This window comes from Ambystoma mexicanum, chromosome 7q (genome assembly GCF_040938575.1).
Source record: "Ambystoma mexicanum isolate Mex_15411 chromosome 7q, UKY_AmexF1_1, whole genome shotgun sequence".
Taxonomy (NCBI): domain Eukaryota; kingdom Metazoa; phylum Chordata; class Amphibia; order Caudata; family Ambystomatidae; genus Ambystoma; species Ambystoma mexicanum.
Window position 1 is genome coordinate 851,036,644 of NC_090941.1, and position 19,440 is coordinate 851,056,083.

At 47.6% G+C, this 19,440-nt stretch overlaps 1 protein-coding gene across 4 annotated transcripts in view; it reads right to left on the minus strand.

Annotated features, from left to right (window-relative positions):
- Positions 1-19,440, minus strand: part of CEP295 (centrosomal protein 295) — a 721,329-nt gene that overhangs the window by 498,688 nt on the left and 203,201 nt on the right. For all 4 annotated transcript variants that reach the window (XM_069639287.1, XM_069639289.1, XM_069639288.1 and 1 more), the window contains exon 15: positions 870-1,076. In XM_069639287.1, the coding sequence (XP_069495388.1) occupies positions 870-1,076 (207 nt within the window). The remainder of the gene's footprint in view (positions 1-869; positions 1,077-19,440) is intronic.

A 19,440-nucleotide genomic window follows, 5' to 3' on the forward strand; every position in this document is an offset into this window, starting at 1 on the left:
CCACTCACTGAGGTATAGGGAAAACGTAATCTACCAGTCCAGCAAAAGGTTCTGGGGTTGACAAAGGTCAGGAAGATTTATCATGGATATTAAAATGTTACCCAGCACAAGAGTTGCAATGGTGTGGGGTAGACCACGACAACCTACCATAGAACGGTGGAAAGAGGATATTCTTTATTGCAGTGAAATGGAAATGGACTATGGCAGCACTTTGTGCTAGACCCAAAGATATCCGGGAACCTTATAAACAATACCTTATTCTGCAAGCCCGAGAGACTGTTGGACTCTGGAGAGGGAACACCCTGAGTGATTGTCAATAATTGGATTGTATGTTATTCTTTATTTATATAGTGTCTATACACAGGACAGTGTTTCAAAGCGCTCAAGGAGGTGGGAACAAGTGGGAAAAACAGTTGCTCAGAGCCCTTGAAATTCGTATACAATAATAGTCTGCACAGGCAGAGTATGTGCGTAAAATACATTCAACGGTTGAGACAAAGCAAATAGGCCTGACGGCGATTCTGCAGTTTTATAAGTGCAATAATGATTGAGAGCAGTCTGAATGTGGATTAATTATTACATGCAGATGGGTGGGTGGAGGTTGTAGGGCAAACACCGCTGTTCTAACATGTTGGAGCACAGTAATTTGATGGATACATTCAATGTGCATGTAGCAAATGTGAACAAGCGTGTGTCCGAACGTGGGGGTGGGTTGATTCACTGAACCACTGTCTTGTTTTTTATTGATTGTTGAAAACAATAATAAGTTAAACAAAAAAAAAAACATACAAGTAAAGAAAACGTAATACATGGCAAAACAAATGCATATACATGTGTTGCAATAAAGTCAATATTTCTGATTATCTTACCCTCTGTTGCATTATACTGCTACTTAAAGCAGGCACCTCTGTTATCACAAGTGGCTGTTGCTGTGCATTCAACACAGTCTCAGTTCTGCTGCTTTCTTGCATCCGTAACTGAGTTCTCTGATAGTTCTCCTGTAAGTTTATCCTTTGCTGTTCCAGTTCTTCAAGCAAGGCAAGCTGCTGCTGCTTTTGCTGTTCCAAAGATTCCAGCTATAAAAGACATACATTGATCAGTTATCTTCTACCCATATGCTATACCAAGTATCAGCCAGAGGTTAAGAAACAGTGCATACGATATAGGGAAGGGACAATAACGCTTATTGGAGCACACCTTGTAGGACTAAAAGCTATTTAAAAAGGGGAAGGGTTACTCACCGTAGTAACTGTCCAAAGTCCTCCAAATCCATAGTTCTCTTTCATCCACACTAATGGAACATCGGTTAGGAAACATTACTCTTTACAGTACCTTTCCTTCCATTTCTATATACACCCAAATCTTTTGCTTTTGATTCTGACCTGCTCTTTTTGCAGTGCACTGAAGCCTTACGCTTCACTACACTAGCTGTTGCTCATTTGTCAGGGGGAAACGGACATGAGCTTCAGGCTGTCAGTACTGGGAGACAACTTTGCTGGCATTTTTGGTAACTTGTTATCACTTTGGTAACTTGCGATCATTGTACAATGGGGTACACTTTGTTTTGTCCTAGACTAACACTCGGAGGATTTTGTGTTACTCTAGGTGTGCCTAAGAGACAACCAGTGGCAGCAGTTACTTTTTGGTGCATTTTGTTTTAGCCTTACCACGTTTGGCTACTAACTGTGGCTAGTGTCCCAAATGGTAGGACGTTCTTTCATCGACAGTTGTAATTTCGATGGGTTATTTTACAAGTATTTTTTACCGAAAAAATAAAATAAATCAGGGGTTGGGAAAGTGTATATAAGGGGTGGGGGGGCTTGTCGGGAATAGTAAAGAAACAATACGGTGTGTGGGGGCTTGTACGCGTAAAGAAACCCATCGAAATTACAACAGTCAATGAAATGACATAGAACTGTCCAAACATGGCCGTGCCAAATGGCTATTGAAGGGCTATGGGTGTTACGAGGATGTGGGTTGGGATCATTGAAATGCCTTTTTACAACTGCCTTTTTCCAGGGAACGCATGCGTAACCTTGCATTAAAGTAGGCCCAGATTGACACCATGTTTTTTCTGTATTCGATGTATATGGAGAGAAACTAGCAAAAATGAAAGATTTTGTGTTTGGAAAGATCTTGTTTGCCACCTTTCAGTCTATATTCTATGTATCCCCAAACATTAAGCTTTTGAGCGGTCCTGATATTTTACAGGGAAGTAAAGCGTTCAGCTTCACTACCGCGGCCTTTTTCCCATTTTGTTCTGGAGAGACTGATCTGTCCTTCAGACTATCAATACTGGGAAACTGTTTCCATTTTGTCTTTTTACCTTTTAGTAAACTTGTTGACTGGGCACACAGCATCTTACAAACGTATCCCCACTGCACTGCATTGCATCACCCTAGCCTTTTACACTTGGGATTTGTGGTTACTTTGTATATGTGCCTAAAAACAAGCCAGTGGCAGCAGAAATATTTGTACAATGTTTGAATTATTTTAAGTGTACACATTGGTGTTTACCATGTATGGCCACTAAACGCGGCTAATGCCCTAAAAAGACAGTGCCAGACCTTTGCATGTTCTTTGGTGTTAGGCAAGTTTTTCATTTTAGTGCTAACTCTCCATCACTTGTGGGACTCCAGAACATTTTGCTGGACTTATGGATTATTTTTCTTTGTTCCCCAATTAGTGGGAACCTTTAATCCCACTCACCCTTTCTTTTACTATTTAAGTATGGGTTTTTTCTAACTCTCCATAGTGTATTTTTGATAACTTTTTGGCAACCACATTTTATTGTTGCAGCACACAGCACTTTCTGTGCAGTGTTTCTGGGTTGCCCTGTGGGGCTCCCTTTTTTATTTTTCTTCGGCTTAACTTGTGTGATCAACTGTTCCCAAAAGGTAGAAAGGATATTTGTATTCCCCTCTACATTTTATTTTGTGAGACCAGCACACCCCACCTTATGTGGAGCGCTGGGGCGATGCAGTGTATCCCCTTTCTCACTACACCAATTACATTTCTGTTACAACGAACAGTTAAACTAAATGCTAGTGGCAGTGAACTTTTTTTACCAATTCAGTGCAACTTACTCGCAGGCGGTTTCCACAGCTGCTGTAAGGCACCCGTGGATGACCAGGTTTCCAAAATGGCCCCAGTCTTCTTTGTTCGCTATTTATCATTTTCTTGTACTTCCTTGGTCCTTAGTTGGGAAATCCCTCTGTGCAAGTTTCGTCTTCAGAGGGAGACCTTGGGCAATCCCATCCAAACTCTAGAGTGTGATGTTAGGAGAGTTTTCCTAAAGTCCTACTGGCAGTAAAACATTGGCAAGCTATCCCAGTGGTTTATAGATCCTAACTCTTAGTATCAGTCCATACTAGCTCAGGACCTTGGACGAATGGCATAGCAGTTAGGCTCATCTTAAGAGGAAGATGTGAACTGCAGGTAAATGCACTGAAGCTTAGCTGGACAGGCATAACAAAGAAGCACTTGCACATATATTTAAATAAAAAGGTATATATTTACACCAGAATCACTTTAAATACTTCAGCCCTTTACTTTAGAACACTCAGTTATACTTAATACACTTCAACAAGCACGTGTTCGTGGCTACTTTTGTAGCAACGTTAGAAAGGGAAATGACAATGTTATTGTATTATCGGATATTGCACATTCACCATATAAACACTTGACAAACTGCATAGGCATCTACTTTTTTTAAATGGTGATAGCACCTTCAGTGCACCGTCACAAAGAAATCATTTGGATTTCTCATAAGATTTAAATATACGTTTTCTTGTGAGAACTGCTTTTTTCTTTGTAGGTCAAGCACACACCATTTTATGTGTAGTGTTGAGGGGCTACTTATTAGCCCCCCCCTTATCCTACCTACTAATGTAAAGGAAAGTATGTTACCCTCACTACTTTAAATGGCTGGTGGCAGTGGTTTAATGTTCTTATTCTACCACAGGCTGAACCCTCAGCTTCAGTATAGCAACCATGGGTGCCCATTTTGTCAAAATGGGCCTGGTCGTCTTTTTTTCGCAAATGTTCTGGGTGTGAGGTTGTTAGGCAAAGTTTGCAGGCAGTACCCTTTGGGGGGGGGGGGGTGGGAACACGGGGACACACACACACACACACACACACACACACACACGGTGTAAGCAAACCAACCTTTGGTAGAAGTCTGTACTACACAGTTTTGGTAGTCTTGCTGAGCAGCCAGGCTTATCTCAAGAGGGCAATGTGAGCTGTAATGATGTTACACAGAGGTCTACAATCACGTATTCAAATAAACGTTTACACTCAAGGTTTCTTGGTAAAAAGGTATTACTTTATTTCACAGTCAGTTATAAAACATTCACTAGAAGGAGGCAATCTATCTCACAAATATACTTCAGTACTTTACACTGTATGTTTCTGAGGCATTTAAACTATTCAGAGTACTTTGAAGTAGGAGCAAAAAGGCATAGGTTAATAACAAGAAGCTTTACAGTTACTCTTTAGAGAGTGCGAATACTTTGAGTTCACCAGAGGAGTCAATTCAATGCAATAGGTTAGGCCAACGCCAATGGGCTAAAGTCTTGTATAGGATAAAGCAGTTCTGGTAGTTCAACGGAAAAAAGTCTTTGCCAAAGTATTTAGAAGTCGTTCGTAAAAGAAACATTCATATGTTGGGTCACAAGCTGACTAAGCTTGCAAGTTGCCAAAGTGTCAAGCACTGTCGCAGCAAGAAGTAAGTTCTCTCGGTTAGGTTTTCACAGTACCTTACAATGAAGAAAAGGATGCAGCTGAAGAGGTCTGTTCCTGGCAGTTCCTGCAGATCTCGCTGCGCCCGAGGCTCAGCCGTGGGGACAAGAGGAGGGGGGGGGGGGGGGGGGGGGGACTACTGTACTGCACTGGGATTGGTCAAACAGCTGGCAAATGTTCAATTCCAGTAGCTGTATAAGCACACAAACTGGTGTCCCTCTCCCTGGTTAGTCGGTTTCCTGCAGCACTCTGAGGAAAATACAACCAGCTCCGAGAATGATATCCAGGTGGCTTAGTGTCGAGTTGATTGGTCCCACCAAAAGGGAGAAGTCGTCCTTCTCTGTCGAGATGAACTTGGCGATTCAGACTTCACTGGGCAAACCAACGGTCCAGGAGTTGCAGTAGTCGTCCTCTTCAAGCTAGTCTTCAGTTCTTTCGTTCCAGTGGTAGACTCTGCTTTCCAAGCCAAGAGACTCGCCTTTAAAACAGTTTTCTCCCATTCATTCCAGCCTAGCTGCCACTCACCCAGCCGGGTGGCTGTCCTTTCCGGACAGTCAGCCAGCCAGCCATTCATGCCAGAGTGCATTCGGGTCTCCTAGGAGACTAAGCACAGGGAGTTTTGGGCACCTCCCTCACTTCCTGCCCACCACAGAACTTGGGCACCAGAGGTGGTCTTCAGTCCTGAAGCCCGCCAAAAGGCGTAGGTACAAAGGGACCAAACCTGGTTTGGCGTGCAGAGAAACTCTACAAGGACCTTTCCAAAAAGAAATGGCGAAAAAAGATCAGGGGCTGTTTAAACAAAAGGGGCTCAGGCACCATCTTGAAAAACATGGCTCCCGCGATTTAACGCTACCGGTGCTCGCGGTTGGGAAAAACCATGATAGTTTGTTGTAAAACCACTGCCACTAGCCATTTCCAGAGGAAAGGGTAGCATTTGACTGCTACATGAGTTTCTAGACAAAAGGGATACTAGGTAACCCCTCCAACACTCCATCGGGTGTGCTGGTTCTAGGAAATTGAAAAGGCTAGTAAAGTCAATTTCACTTTACTTTCTCTGGGAAACAGTAGTTTATCCCAGAGAAGGTATCTAAACCTTGGGACAGCCTAAAAGTGCACTGAGGGTGCTGTGTGACAAAAATGAAAAGATGATGCCTATGGAGTTGTCTAAAACTCCAAAAGAAAACACAAGCGTAAACCCATCCAAAATACATGAGAGAGTGGGAAAAAAGGCTCACACTCTCCAGGTAAAAAGATCAAGTCCTCAAAATCCAGCAAAGTTGCTGGGGGTCTCTAAGGTGAAGGGAAGTAGCACATTTAAGAGAATTCTCCCTAACAGAGGTCTTTCTTGGGTTTTACTCTGCGTCCCAAGCCAGGTTTGAGCCCTTTTTTTGTTTTGCCTTTGGCGGGCTTCCGTCCTGAAACCCACCTCTGGCGTCAGTGTATCTGGAAGGGCAGGAAGTGAGCAAGGTTCCAGAAACTCATCTGTCCTGTTTCTAGGAATGCCTGAATGCAACCAGTACGAATGGGCTGGCTGTCCTTTCAGGACAGCCACTCCCCTGTGTGAAATGACAGCCTAGGCTGTGCACGAGCGGGAGAAACCTGCTCAAAAGGCGAGGTTTTGTGACTAGAGGAGAGTCGACCACTGGGCAGACCGCCCGACGAAGAAACCATGAACGGAGCTGGCTGCATCCCCCTGGACCTTTGAATTGCTGCAGTCCTTTTTTTCTGATCGACAAGAGAAGCTTGCAAAGGGATAATTTCTTTCCTTGGGTTAGCGGGACCAAGTAACACGAAAACTAACTCCAGTGGACCATCCACTTCCGACTGGCTGTACTTCTTTACTGCTGCAGGAACAGAGTGCCATGGGTCAAGAAATCTGTAGTCGAGTGCAACATCTACAATCCGGCCAGAAGCTCCAGGAGTCTCCTATGGACCCTCCAGAAGCAGGACGACCAGAGCTCGAGTCCCCTCCCCAGAGTGCAGGACTCAAGGAGTGAAGAAAGCCCAACTGGTATCCACAGTGGTGCCATTTATTGTGTTCTGGAACCGCAAAGTGCCGCTTATCGGAAAAGATCCTGTAGCTGCTGACGACCTCCGAATTGCTGCCACAGGAGTCCTCCAGATGTCCACCCTCTTGTTCCCACGACTGAGGCTCAGGAACCCAGGATCTGCATTGCTGCAAAAGGGCAGAATCCAGCTGCATCACTCTTCTTCAAACCAGAGGTAATGTTCAGACTTGGGGTAGTTACCTCAGTTTCTTTAGCTTTGCTCTTCTCAGTTAAGACTGGCAGTGGCTACTTTTGTTAGAGTTGATGATTTCAGCTCTGCTTTCCACAAGTGTAACAGCTTGTGACCCTACAAGCAATTTCTACAAAACTCTTTTGTGCAAGACATTTACTAACTACGAAGTGCCTCCGCTCCATAGACTGTGCTCCAATTGACTTTGGCTGCCCTGGCTCCCGGCAGACTCTTCTAGTCCATGGGCTGATATTTTCTGTCCCTCAGAGGGGAAAACTTGCTTTTAGACTGTTATTGCTGGGAAAGGTTTTGCCTAGACTTCATTGGAAGATTTAAGTATACGCACCTGCCCTGAGAACCCGTTTACCTTTCCCTTCCTATGACCTTTCCTTTCTGCAACTTCACAACCTGCAAAGTGTACTAGTGATAAATAAAGGCCATTACTGCCCTTGTGAATGAAGTCACCTCCGGATGTAGGAAGTGTGTAAAAAACATCTCTAAAGAGTATCTACTAACCGTATGCTGATTCTGGAAAAGTTATTTGATTGTTACATATCTTGCCCTTTTTAAATAACGCTTATTTAAAAATTGATGTTAAATAACTATTTATAACTAAAAGCTTGAGTAGAAGCATTACTTGGCGGCTTGTATTTGCGAATTTCATTGCTACAGCTCACATTTACCCCTCTTGAGTTAGGCCTGGCTGCTCAGGCACACTAACAACTTGTGTAGTACAGCCTTGTGGGTGCCTCTATTGTGCACTACCGTGGCTATGGACATAGCCTGCCTTATGAAAATTACTCAATAGTTGGTATAACCCATCCACTGTCAGAGCCATAAGTAGGAGATTGTCTAAATTAGGTTATTTTATTTGGCAATTATATAGCGTTCTGTATATCACTGGTATGACCTCAAAGTGCTGGTAGGTTGAGGGCCCTCGGGGACCGTAGTCCGGGTCAGTAGAAGGAGTAGGGTGTCGAAGGGTGCTTGGGTGCACCACTTAAGTGTGCAGCTGATGTAGTTGCTCGATGTGTGTTACTCTCACCTGGATTCCACAGGGGCGTCGAACAAAGCTGGACTGCTGCCGTCTCCACCAGTGTGACTCGTAGCGATGTGAAGATCGAATGCACTTGCCCACTCAGTTTCGTCTGCCTGGCCCGCAAGAATATTTTCCTAAAAGCAGTAAAGGGGATTAGCCACCCATGGTAGAGAGGTTACACTAACACTATTTTCCCTGAAAAAGTCCAGTATTCCCCTTCGTAAGGTCTCACCTTATTGTTTGGAAGGATGAACTCTCCATCCTGCGTGGAGTGCAGGGGCGCGTAGAAGTTCAGTTACTTCACTGATCCGAAGGTATTTGTCAGAGTTCCAGACAACAATGACTCAGAGGTAAGTAGTGTGTAAACCGAATGTATAGTTCTTTTAGAGTTCAAATGTCTGTTAATTCACTCTTGCTCCTTTCATACCTTTTCCCTTGCAGCGTGATCCAAGGAGTGAGTTTGCCTCAATGGATGAAGGTAGCGCTTAGGTAAGAGTCAGTTTGTAATAAGCACTGTCTAGCAAGTAATATTGTTCCAAATGTCATTAACCAATAGTTCTTTATCTTCTTTGCAGGTGCGGCGCCTTGCCGAAAATGTCCAACGTAGGATGGTGACCAGCGCTGCCTCGAGCAGTAAAATTCCGAGTAAGTATCTTGCGGTAAGTAAAAGAATGTCTTTGGCGGAACCCCGCTCACCTTTTGTTTGTTCTTGTCTTTTCAGATGCTGATGTTTCGGGTGGTGATTCAATGGGTGCTGCGCCGGGTCGTGGAGATGCTCCAAAGACAGGAGAGTATGGCGCGGCGCTGCAGCTGGCAATGCAATGCGGTTTATTTTAATGTCTTTTTCCTTTATCCACAGGTGCGGCTGCTCCAGGAAAAGATGACCAAATGGAAATCTCCTCGTTCTAACCTTCTCTTCTTCTTACCTTTTCTCTAGGATCGGCTCCGGACACAAGACGGGTGTGGCTGTAGACTGGATGCTGGACTGCAGACACGGTGAGCGTTACGCTGCTAAAATGCAGAATAACGCGAAGCGTGTGCTGCTCTTCAGGCGTGGTTTAAATAGCATCAAAAAAAGGTAAGAAGTTCCAGTACCACACCCAAGCAGCAAAATAGTTCCTAAAGGAAAGTAATCCCTTCATGGCCTCATGATGGCCTGTATATGAGTTCTTTGCAGGATGACCTGCATAGTTTAAAGTTGGCAATATGAGTCTGGTGCCTACAGTGCTAGGACTGAACCCATATAGGCCCTAGGCGGGGTTTTGGGAATTCTTTTTGGGTGCCTGTTCCGGATATCTGGGGGCAGGCATCGTGACAATGAGAGCTGCATTCTAGCATTAGGTGTGGTGTAGTGGTATTGGTTCAATGTGTGCAGTCTGGCGGGTGGACACCAAGACTGGGTTCTGGCTGTGTTAGGCCAGTGGGACGCTTATGTGTGCAGCTAGGATGGTTTTACGAGGGAAATTGCTGGTGTAGAGTAGAGAGTAAGCATAGTGATACGAAATATGATGGTTCTTCAAAACCGCGCCCACACAATGCTTTTCAAGGCGTTCGACGAAAGGGAGGGGGACAGGAGAGTACGCAGAGACACTCACAGGCCACGAACAGCCAGAATGTGAGGCGTAGCCACGGCACTCTACCTAGCGCCACGCAGACAGTGCATGTGTCAAGACACAGATCAGGAGAACGGTACACAAGGCCCGGAGGGGCTGGGGCACACAGTGACATCACAGGGAACTAGATGTTTAGGGGCATAAGCCAAAGCAACAAGGTGCCAAGGGTGGGTAGAGGTGGCACAGAGACATCAGGGGGCAGGGCACACAATGACCGCGTGGGACATGACAAGAGAGAAGGGGGATACTAAGTATGCCTTTGACACTCCACTGAAGGTGGTGTGCCAATCTCACAGACTATGTTTTAGGAGAGATACAGAGTATCTCTCTATCCTTAAGAACTGCAGTCACTCTAGCATAAAGAAATTAATCTCAAAAGGAGGACCCCAAGGGTCCCCAGTGTTAGGCAAAGTTTGTACGGAGTACCCTTTGGGACCACTACACACAACTAGAACTACAGGTGTAAGCAAACCAACTTTTGGTATAAGTCTGTACTACACATTTTTGGTAGCGTTGCTGAGCAGCCAAGCTCATCGCAAGAGGGGAATGTGAGCTGTAATGATGTTACACAGACCTACAATTACAGGTATTCAAATAAACTCAAACTTTCTTTGGAAAACACTTATTAATTTATTTCACAGTCAGTTATAAAACATTCACTAGAAGGAGGCAATCTATATCACACAAAAATACTTCAGTACTTCACACTATCAGTTTGAGGCATTTAAACTACTTTGAAGGAGGAGCAAAATGGCATTCAGAATATTTGAAGTAGGAGCAAAAAGGCATAGGTGAATAAAAAGAAGCTTACAGTTATTCTTAGACAGTGCAAATACTTTGAGTTCACCAGGTGAGTCAATTTAATGCAATAGGTTAGGCCAAAGTCAATGGGCTAAAGTCTTGTATAGGATAAAGCAGTTCTGGTAGTTAAACGGAAAAGTATTTGCCAAAGTTCTCAGAAGTAGTTCGTAAAATAAAGATTCATATGTTGGGTCACAAGCTGACCAGGCCTGCAAGTTGCCAAAGATTCAAGCACTTTCGCAGAGAACAACAAGTTACTTTCTTACCTGGTAACGTTCTTTCGATGGGATGGTTCGACGACTTATTCCATATCTATGACAGTAATCACCACAGCTGTGCTGCTTCGGAAAATTTTCAACATCTGAGTCGATGTCCTCGAGGGCCTCCATCTAGCCGATGTCACTGGATGTTATAAGTAGGACGCACGACGCCCGTAGCCTCAGTTGTAGTTTTTTCCCCAGAACGTGTGGCACCAAACCACTGCCAGTATGACCACAGAAAGCCTTGCGGAAACTTAAGCTGCGATCGCATAAGAAATTCTGTAGCGGGGCAGGTAGGGAGGGAGCGATATGGAATAGGTCGTCGGACCATCCCATCGAAAGAACGTTACCAGTTAAGAGTAACTTGTTCTTCGAGGGGATTGGTCCTCCGACGTATTCCATATCTATGACAGACTCCCAAAACAGTACCAACGTATGGAGGAGGGAAAAGAATTTAGAATATCGAAATTTAGAATGCCCAATCAAATTGCAGAGTAAAGGACCGCCTTGCCAAAGGCCAGATCCTGCCCATGGATAGAATCGAGGGAGTAGTGACGTACAAAAGTATGGACCGAAGCCCAAATGGCTGCATCACAGATGGTACGAATAGGAATACCCCTCTGCAGGGCAGTAGAGGCATCCATACCCCTAGTAGAATGGGACCGTAAGCCAATCGGAGGGTCCTTACCCGCCAAGCGGCAACATTCAGAAATTGCCAAGATCATCCATCTAGACAAAGTCTGCTTAGTCAAAGCCTGTCCCAAACGCCTTCCAGCGTAACCAATAACAAGCTGATCGTCCACTCTGACCCGGGACATGCGAGATGTGTAGAAACTTAAAGCTCTCCTAGGATCCAACCTATGGAGTCTCTGCTCTTCCTTACCAGGATGTGGAGGAGGATAAAATGCCAGAATAACAACCTTCTGGCTCAAATGAAATTCCAACACCAACTTTGGAAGAACGAACTCAAAGGACAACCCTGTCCTTATAAAACACAGTGAAGGGTGGCTTAACTGAAAGTGCCTGCAACTCACTCACTTTGCGAGCGGAAGTGACCGCAACTAAAAACAGTCTTAAGGGTTAGCAGCCTCAAAGGACAAGAACGTAAAGGCTCAAACGGAGCACCCATAAGGAATTTCAGAACAAGGTTCAAATCCCAACCATGCACCTGGAAGGGTGACAGCATAAACACATTAGCAAGTCCTTTGAGAAATTAAAGGAATTTTAAAATAAGAACACTCCGCAGACTAGCGCTTAAATATAGACAGCGCCGCCAGGTAACCTTTAACAGTACCCACTTGCAGGCCCCTTTGGGCCAACGAAAGCAAAAAAAGACAGAACTAAAGGAATGTCGCATGAAAAAGGATCCACATTCTTAACCTTGCACCGGTCGCAGAACTTTCTCCAAAGGCAACGGTACAGGGACTTTGTTGCCGGCCGTAAGCAACACCTCCATCACGTCTTCAGGGAGGTCCCAATCCTTATACCTCAACCTTTCAGAAGCCAAGCGTGAAGGTTGAGGGATCTGACCTCTGGATGGAGAACCCGACCCCCCTTCCCGTGAGAGCAGGTCGTCTCAGTAGGGAAGACAACGTGGAGGGCAGATGGACAAGTTGAGAAGGTTTGGGTACCACGTCCTCCGAGCCCAAGCCTGAGCAATGAGGATCATCCGGGAACCGAACCTCCGTAACCTCCACAGCACTTGCAGGATGACGGGGACTGGAGGAAACGCGTACAGCAGTGGGAAGGACCACAAACGCGTCTCCTAAGGCTCCTTTTGGAGGAAATGTCTGCGAGCAGAACCTTTCGCACTTCCGGTTGACACTGGAGGTGAAGAGATCCACCTGAGGGGTCCCCCAAAGGGCGAAGATCTCCAGGAGAATCTCCTGAGCCAGCTCCCACTCGTGAGAGATCACGCTCTGCCTGCTCAGAGCGTCCACCGTCTCGTTTTCGTCTTCGGCCAGATGACCTGCTGAGATCAAAACTTCCTGCTGCATGTCCCAGAACCAAAGCTGCATCGCCTCCCTGCACAGAGGAAGTGACCCTGCCCCCCACTTTTTGTTGAGGTAGTGCATGGCCACTGTGTTATCTGTCAGAATCAGGACATTCCTTCCTCGCAGTCGGCAAAAAAGCCTTCAGGGCAAGCTTGACGGCCCGCAGCTCCAACAGATTGTACGGAGTCTGGACTCAGACGGAGACCAACGACCGCTGACTGTCAACTCATTGGCATGAGCTCCCCATCTTGTGAGGGATGCGTCCGTCACGAGCGTCACCTCCGGCCAGGGTAGCCAAAATGGAGCCCCCTTCATCAGATTGCCTTCAACGGCCCACCACAGAAGGTCCTGGGCGACCGAGGGAGGCACCTGAACGGGGTCCGACAACCTGCCGGAGGACTGCGACCACTGCATCATGAGGGCCCACTGCAGAGATCTCATCCGCAACCTGGCCTCCGGCACCAGAAGAATGCAGGATGCCATGAGGCCGAGCAACCTCAAGAACTCGAACGCCGGGAGACTCTGGGCGTGTTGAAACTTGTGCACCATCTGCTGAATGTGATGAGCCCTCACCTAGGGAGGAAAACACTGCCCCAGGGAAGTGTCGAGCACTGCTCCGATGTACTGGAGCCGCTCGGTTAGCATCAACTGTGACTTCTTTAAGTTGAGGGAGCAGCCCAGCCTGTGAAGGGAGTGGCAGGTGACGGACAGATGATCCATGACTTGCTCGGGAGAGCGCACCCTGATCAACCAATTGTCCAGGTAGGGGTAGATGTTGAATCCCCCTTTCCTGAGATACGCTGCCACCACCAGGAGCTTGGTGAATACCCTCGGGGCGGAGGTCAATCCGAATGGCAGGATCCAAAACTGAAAGTGCGAGTCACAAACCGTGAACCTCCGGTACTTCTTGTGCTTTGGATGGATCGGCACATGAAAATAAGAGTCCTTGAGGTCGAGAGACCCCAACCAGTCCTGAAGTTTAAGGGCCTGGAGGACTTGAGAAAGAGTAACCATCTTGAACTTGTCCGTCCTGAGGAGCTTGTTCAAACCGCGCAAGTCCATGATGGGTCTCAATCCACCCCCATCTTTCTTCATAATCAAAAAAATAAGGGGAATACCATCCCTTGTTCCTCTCTGCTACAGGCACCAGTTCTATGGCGCCTTTCTCCAGCAGGGATTGAATTTCCTGCACAAGGAACAGATCCGGACTCTTCAAAGAGAGATTCCCTGGTGGATTGTCGTGAGGCCTCTGCAGGAAAGGAAGACAGTAGCCGTGGGCTATGATCTCCAGAACCCACACATCTGAAGTAATGGCACGCCACTCTGCAAGATGCTGCGCCAGCCTTCCCCCAACCGGCGAACCATGGGACATGGCCTCATGACTGAGCTGAAGCGGCAGTGCCCGAGGGCAAAGAGGCAACTGCCAGAGCAGCCTTGGCACCTCGAGTACCCCGTTTTCCACCTCTGGCACTCCTACAGTGGCTCATTTGACTTGCAGCTCCTCTCGATTTACTAAAGGACGAGTAATATCGAAAGGAACCTCCCATCCATTGCTGTCCCCTAGGACGAAAAGGCAGAGATTGGAGAACTGCAGCGCTCAACGACTTCGCTGCAGCTTTTGAGTACTGCAATCTCTCAAGGCGCTCGTCAGCCTTGCTGCCAAAAAGATGTTCACCATCAAAGGGCATGTTGAGGAGCCGGGCCTGCACATCAGGAGCAAACCCCGACTTCCGCAACCACGCAAATCTGTGTATTCTGGTGCTCGCCGCCATGGACCGGCTAACACAACCTGCCATGTCCAAACCCGACTGAACGGGCTCGCACATGGCATCCTTGCCATCCTGTACAATAGCAAGAAAACCATCCCGTTCCTCCCCTTCGGGAATATGTTCAGCTGCCAAGGAAATACAGTTCCACAGAGTGTGCGTGAAACATGACAAGACACAGAGTTGGCTGCCTGTAAAGCCAGACACCCTGAAGAAAACACTTTCTTCGCCCAGCCATCAAAACGCTTGTCGTCCCCATCAGGAGGGATGGTAGGGTAGGACGCCTGCTTTGCTGGGGCCGTGGCCACCTGCACCACCAAACTCTCCAGAGTGGGGTGCGTGGTCAAGTAGCAGGGGTCACTACTGGCTGGACGGTATTTTCGCGGCAAAGACTTGCTCACTGCCGGGAGACTCTCCGCAGTAGTCCAAGCTGCAGCCACCCTTCTTTGTAAAACCATATGGAATGGTAGTATCGGGTCAGTTGGGTCGAGGATGTCGTCAGGTCATCCTGCAGAAAATCCACAGGTGACACAGACCACCCAAAGTAGTCCGTGATCCTCGACATAAGGTGCCGGTACGAGGACTCGGCATGGGTGCAAGGCTCAGGCCGACAGAACTCCACCTCCGGAGAGGTGTCCAGACCACTGGCATCATGCAGTGACCGACGCATGTCTTCAATCTGGCTGTGACCAGACAAAATCTCTTCAGGCACCTCCTCAGGCACCAAACCATCCTCAGATCCCTCACCCCCCTCAAATAAAATCCAGAGGGCAGAAAGAGGGCACAGAAAAAGGGACAAAGACATTCTTAGCCTTGGCCAGAGCCTTTCTAGGGGGTTGCACCGTGCCACGGGATACCTCTGACAAAGCAGCCTCGAAAGGAGTCGAGGGCGTCAATGGAATCGGCGTCGAGCGAGGTGCCGACAACTTAGACGGCGTCGACATAGGGAGCCCCGAGCGTGTCCTTCGACAGCCTGGGCGCCGAAGGCATCGATGACTTCCTCGGAGGCGGAGCCTCGAGAGACGAACTCGGCGCCGCAGGCGTCGATGTCTTCCTCGAAGACTTCACAGGCTCACGCAGTCTCAAGGGCGTCGAGACCGGGACCTGGAACGGGCATGTATAGAGCGACCATCCTTGTCCGACCGGGACCTCGAAAGGCGCCCGGTGGTTGCGACAACCGCTCGACCCCGAAGGTGTACGAGCGGTGTCTCTAGCACGGTCATGGCCGGCGTCCTTCGACAGCGCAGACGGACCAGAGCCCTGCGATTGAAAAATCGCCATCATCTCCATTTGGAAGGAATCCCATTCCTCAGAAGTGGAATGCTTGTTGGGACAAGTAACCCGCCGACGGGCGGAGTCCTTGGAGGAGGTTGGGGAAGGCGACCTGTGGGGCACTTCCGTGAGTGCCTCGAAGAGGCAGAGGAATGGCGAGACAGACTCCTGGACCGAGATCCCCCCCCCCCCCCCCACCCGGATTCACGACGACTATGCAGAGATTTGCCCCTTGACGCTGACAGCTTCTTACGCTCCCGCAAGGCCTTCGATGTAAGCAACTGGCAGTCGACAGTCATCCGTAACGTGGTCCTCCCCGAGGCAACCGTTGTGCGTGTCCGTCAACGACATCTTGGACCCACACATCCGACACTTCTTAAAACCCGACCGCAGGGTGCAAGAAGCCGAAGACATCATTACAATACACAAACAAACAGGTTCAAAGAACCGAAAGAACAGGATTCAGTAGAAACGAGGCGCGCCGAGATCTCCAAAGCGAACACGTTCGTGGAAAAAATGGAACAACTGAGGCTACGGGCATCGTGTGTCCTACTTCAAACATCCGGTGATGTCAGCTCGACGGAGGCCTTCGAGGACAGCGTATCGACGCCGAAAATTTTCAGAAGCAGCACAGCTGTGGTGATTACTGTCAGATATGGAATACGTCGGAGGACCCAATCCCCTCGAAAGGTAAGTTCTCTCGGTTGGGTTTTCACAGTACCTTAGAATGAAGAAAAAGATGCAGCTGAAGACGTCTGTTTCTGGCAGTTCCTGCGGATCTCGCTGTTCTTGAGCCTCAGTCGTGGGGACAAGAGGGAGGACGTCGGGGGACTCCTGCACTGGGACTGGTCAAAAGCTTGCTACTGGCAAACATCAATTCCGGTGGCTGCAAGTTACGCACACAAGCTGGTGTCCCTCTCCCTGGTCCTACGGTTTCCTGCAGTAACTGAGGAAATTCAACCAGCTCCGAGATGGGTATCTAGGTGGCTTACTTTTTGAGTTGGTGGGACCAATCAACTAAAAAAAGTAGAATTTGACCTTTGCAGGGCTTCTGTCGATGTGAACTTGACGATCCGGACCTGCAGCAGGACTGGACTTCACTGGGCAAACCAATGGTCCAGGAGTTGCAACAGCAGTCTTCTTCAAGCGCTGCTTCGGTTCCTTCGTCCAGTGGTTGACTCTGCCTTCCAAGCCAAGAGAATCGCCTTTTATTCAGTTCTCTCCCATTCATTCCAGCCTAGCTGTCACTCACACAGCAGGTGCGCTGTCCTTGCCAGACAGTCAGCCAGCCAATCACCACAGAGTGCATTTGGGTCTCCTAGGAGACTAATCACAGGGAGTTTCAAGCACCTCCCTCCCTTCCTGCCCACCCCAGACACTCAGGCGCCAGAGGCAGTCTTCAGTCCTGAAGCCCACCAAAGGCGTACGTACAAAGGGACCAAACCTGGTTTGGTGCGCAGAGAAATTCTAGAAGGACCTTTCCAAAAAAAAAAAAAAAAAGGACAACCGGGCCAGTTTAAACAAAGAGGCTTAAGGCGCCATCTTGAAAAACATGGCTGTCGCAATTTTTAGCTACCTGTGTTCGTGGTCGGGAAAAATCATGGTAATTCATTGTAAAACCACTGCAACCAGCTATTTCGATAGGAAAGGGTAGCATTTGACTGCTACATGTTTTCTAGACACAGGGGATACTAGGTAAGCCCTCTAGCACGCCTTAGGAAGATAGTGTGTGCTGGGTCTCGGAATTTTAACCTTTTAACTGCCATGAGTCCCACCCCACCCCCCTCCCCCAGTGCCAAGGCCTTTTTGGTGATTTTAGAATATCGCCATTCAAAGCCTTCCAATGTTTTCTGTTTCATTAACCCCTTAAGTGCCAAGGACAAGGTATCTCTTCCTTGGCAACAGGGAGGTAAATCCCAAGGACGAGATACCTCGCCCTTGGCATTTAAGGTGTTCAAAGACTAGTAAAGTCAATTTAACCTTACATTGTCTGGGAAACAGTTTATCCTTGGGACAGCCTAAAAGGCTTCCTTCCCTGTGTCATTGCAATGATGGTGGTGTGTGACACCAATAAAAAGATGCCTATAGAGTTGGCTAAAACTCCATAACCAAAGAAATAAACAGAAAACAAATATAATTAAAACGTTCAAAGCCCCAAAGTTTAGCAAAAGAGCTGCAGGGCTTTAAGGTAGAGGGAATTATCACATTTATGAGAATTCTCCCTAACATGGATATATATAAAGAAATCCAATAAATGAAATGCCCTGAATCGTGGCCCAACGCAAGCACCACACAGTGATCCAAGAACAGAATGTGGGCTAAAAGAAAAGAATAAAAATACCTTATTCAAAAGGACCCTGGCAAGATTGATGCTACATGTAAACCTGTAATGCCCTGGATGGTGGTGGTGGTGGTGGATGTTGCACTGGGCCCTCAGGGGTGGTGGCTGTGTTGCCAGTGCTGTTGCTGAGGTGATGGGTGGTGTGCTACCTATGCAGCCCTGGGTGGTGGTGTTGATGGGGCCAGGATAAAGTGCAAGAGGGAGGGTGTGTGATAGCTTGAAGTACTGTGTGGGAGATGGTTGTAAGGCTGTATGTGATGATGGCGAATAGGTATGTGCAAGGATGTGAGTGGGTTAACATGCATGCAGCACAGTGGGAACAAGAGAATGCATGCAATTTTGAGAGGCAAGAGTGTGACATTGTGAGTGCAATGGGGAGGGAGTCTGCATGCTGAGACAGTAGGAGTACTGCGTTTGCAAGTGTACATTATGGAAGAGGTAGAAGGGAATGTCGAAATAAACACTGGGGAAAGAAGGCAGATGGGGGTTCAGATTGGCAGGGGGAAGAGGTACAGTGAAAGGGTGACAAACACGTCAAAGGGGAAAGGAATATGGGACAGGTAAACAGAGGGACGACAAGGGTTCTACAGGATTAACAGCGCAGATGGGGCAAATAAATTGTTTCCAATAGAATGGGCAGGCCTGGGGAGGGGGTGCTCATGAGGGATGGAGGCACAAGGTGCTGGGTAAGTACAGTAAGGTGTCATAATAGGCACATGTGGGTCATATTGGCGAGGAGGGAGAGGTGCAGGGAAGAGGGTGGGGAACGGACAACACAGACAATCTGAGGCCAAGCGTTTGTCTGAAAGAAAGGGGTACGCAGAAGAGGATGCCATCAAGAGGGTACGACTAAGGATGATACGAGGGCATCTGGTTGCATGCTAGACAGCGTTTGCAAGAGAATGAATGTAAGAGTGTGTGCATGCAAGGGTTCCAAAGCGTGCATGCAATGTTGGTGTGGGGTCAGAATAGGTACACTGAGAAAAGGAGGCAGATTGTAGCTCAGACTGGCAACACGTAGGAGCACAAGAAACAAGCAAAATTGAGAAAGGGTTTTTAAAAAAAAGAGGAAGAGGATGAAAAAGAAAAATGGATGAAAAGTGAAACAATGGCAGGAGAATGAAGGGGTGAAAATAGAGCAACAGGTTAAGCAGATAGAGGAAGAAACCAAGAGAAGTTGCCAGCAGTTTGATTTACATGCCTGGTTATGGTTACTCGCACTTGACAAGGGTCAACCGAGGGTCTACTGATTAGAGGCAAGGCATATTCAAGGCCAGATTACTTTTAGGTATTTGATGCGAGTGTTAGGCAAGATTGTGTGCAGTACCCTTTCGGTGCACTACAGCAAACTTGACCTCCTGGCAATAGGAGCC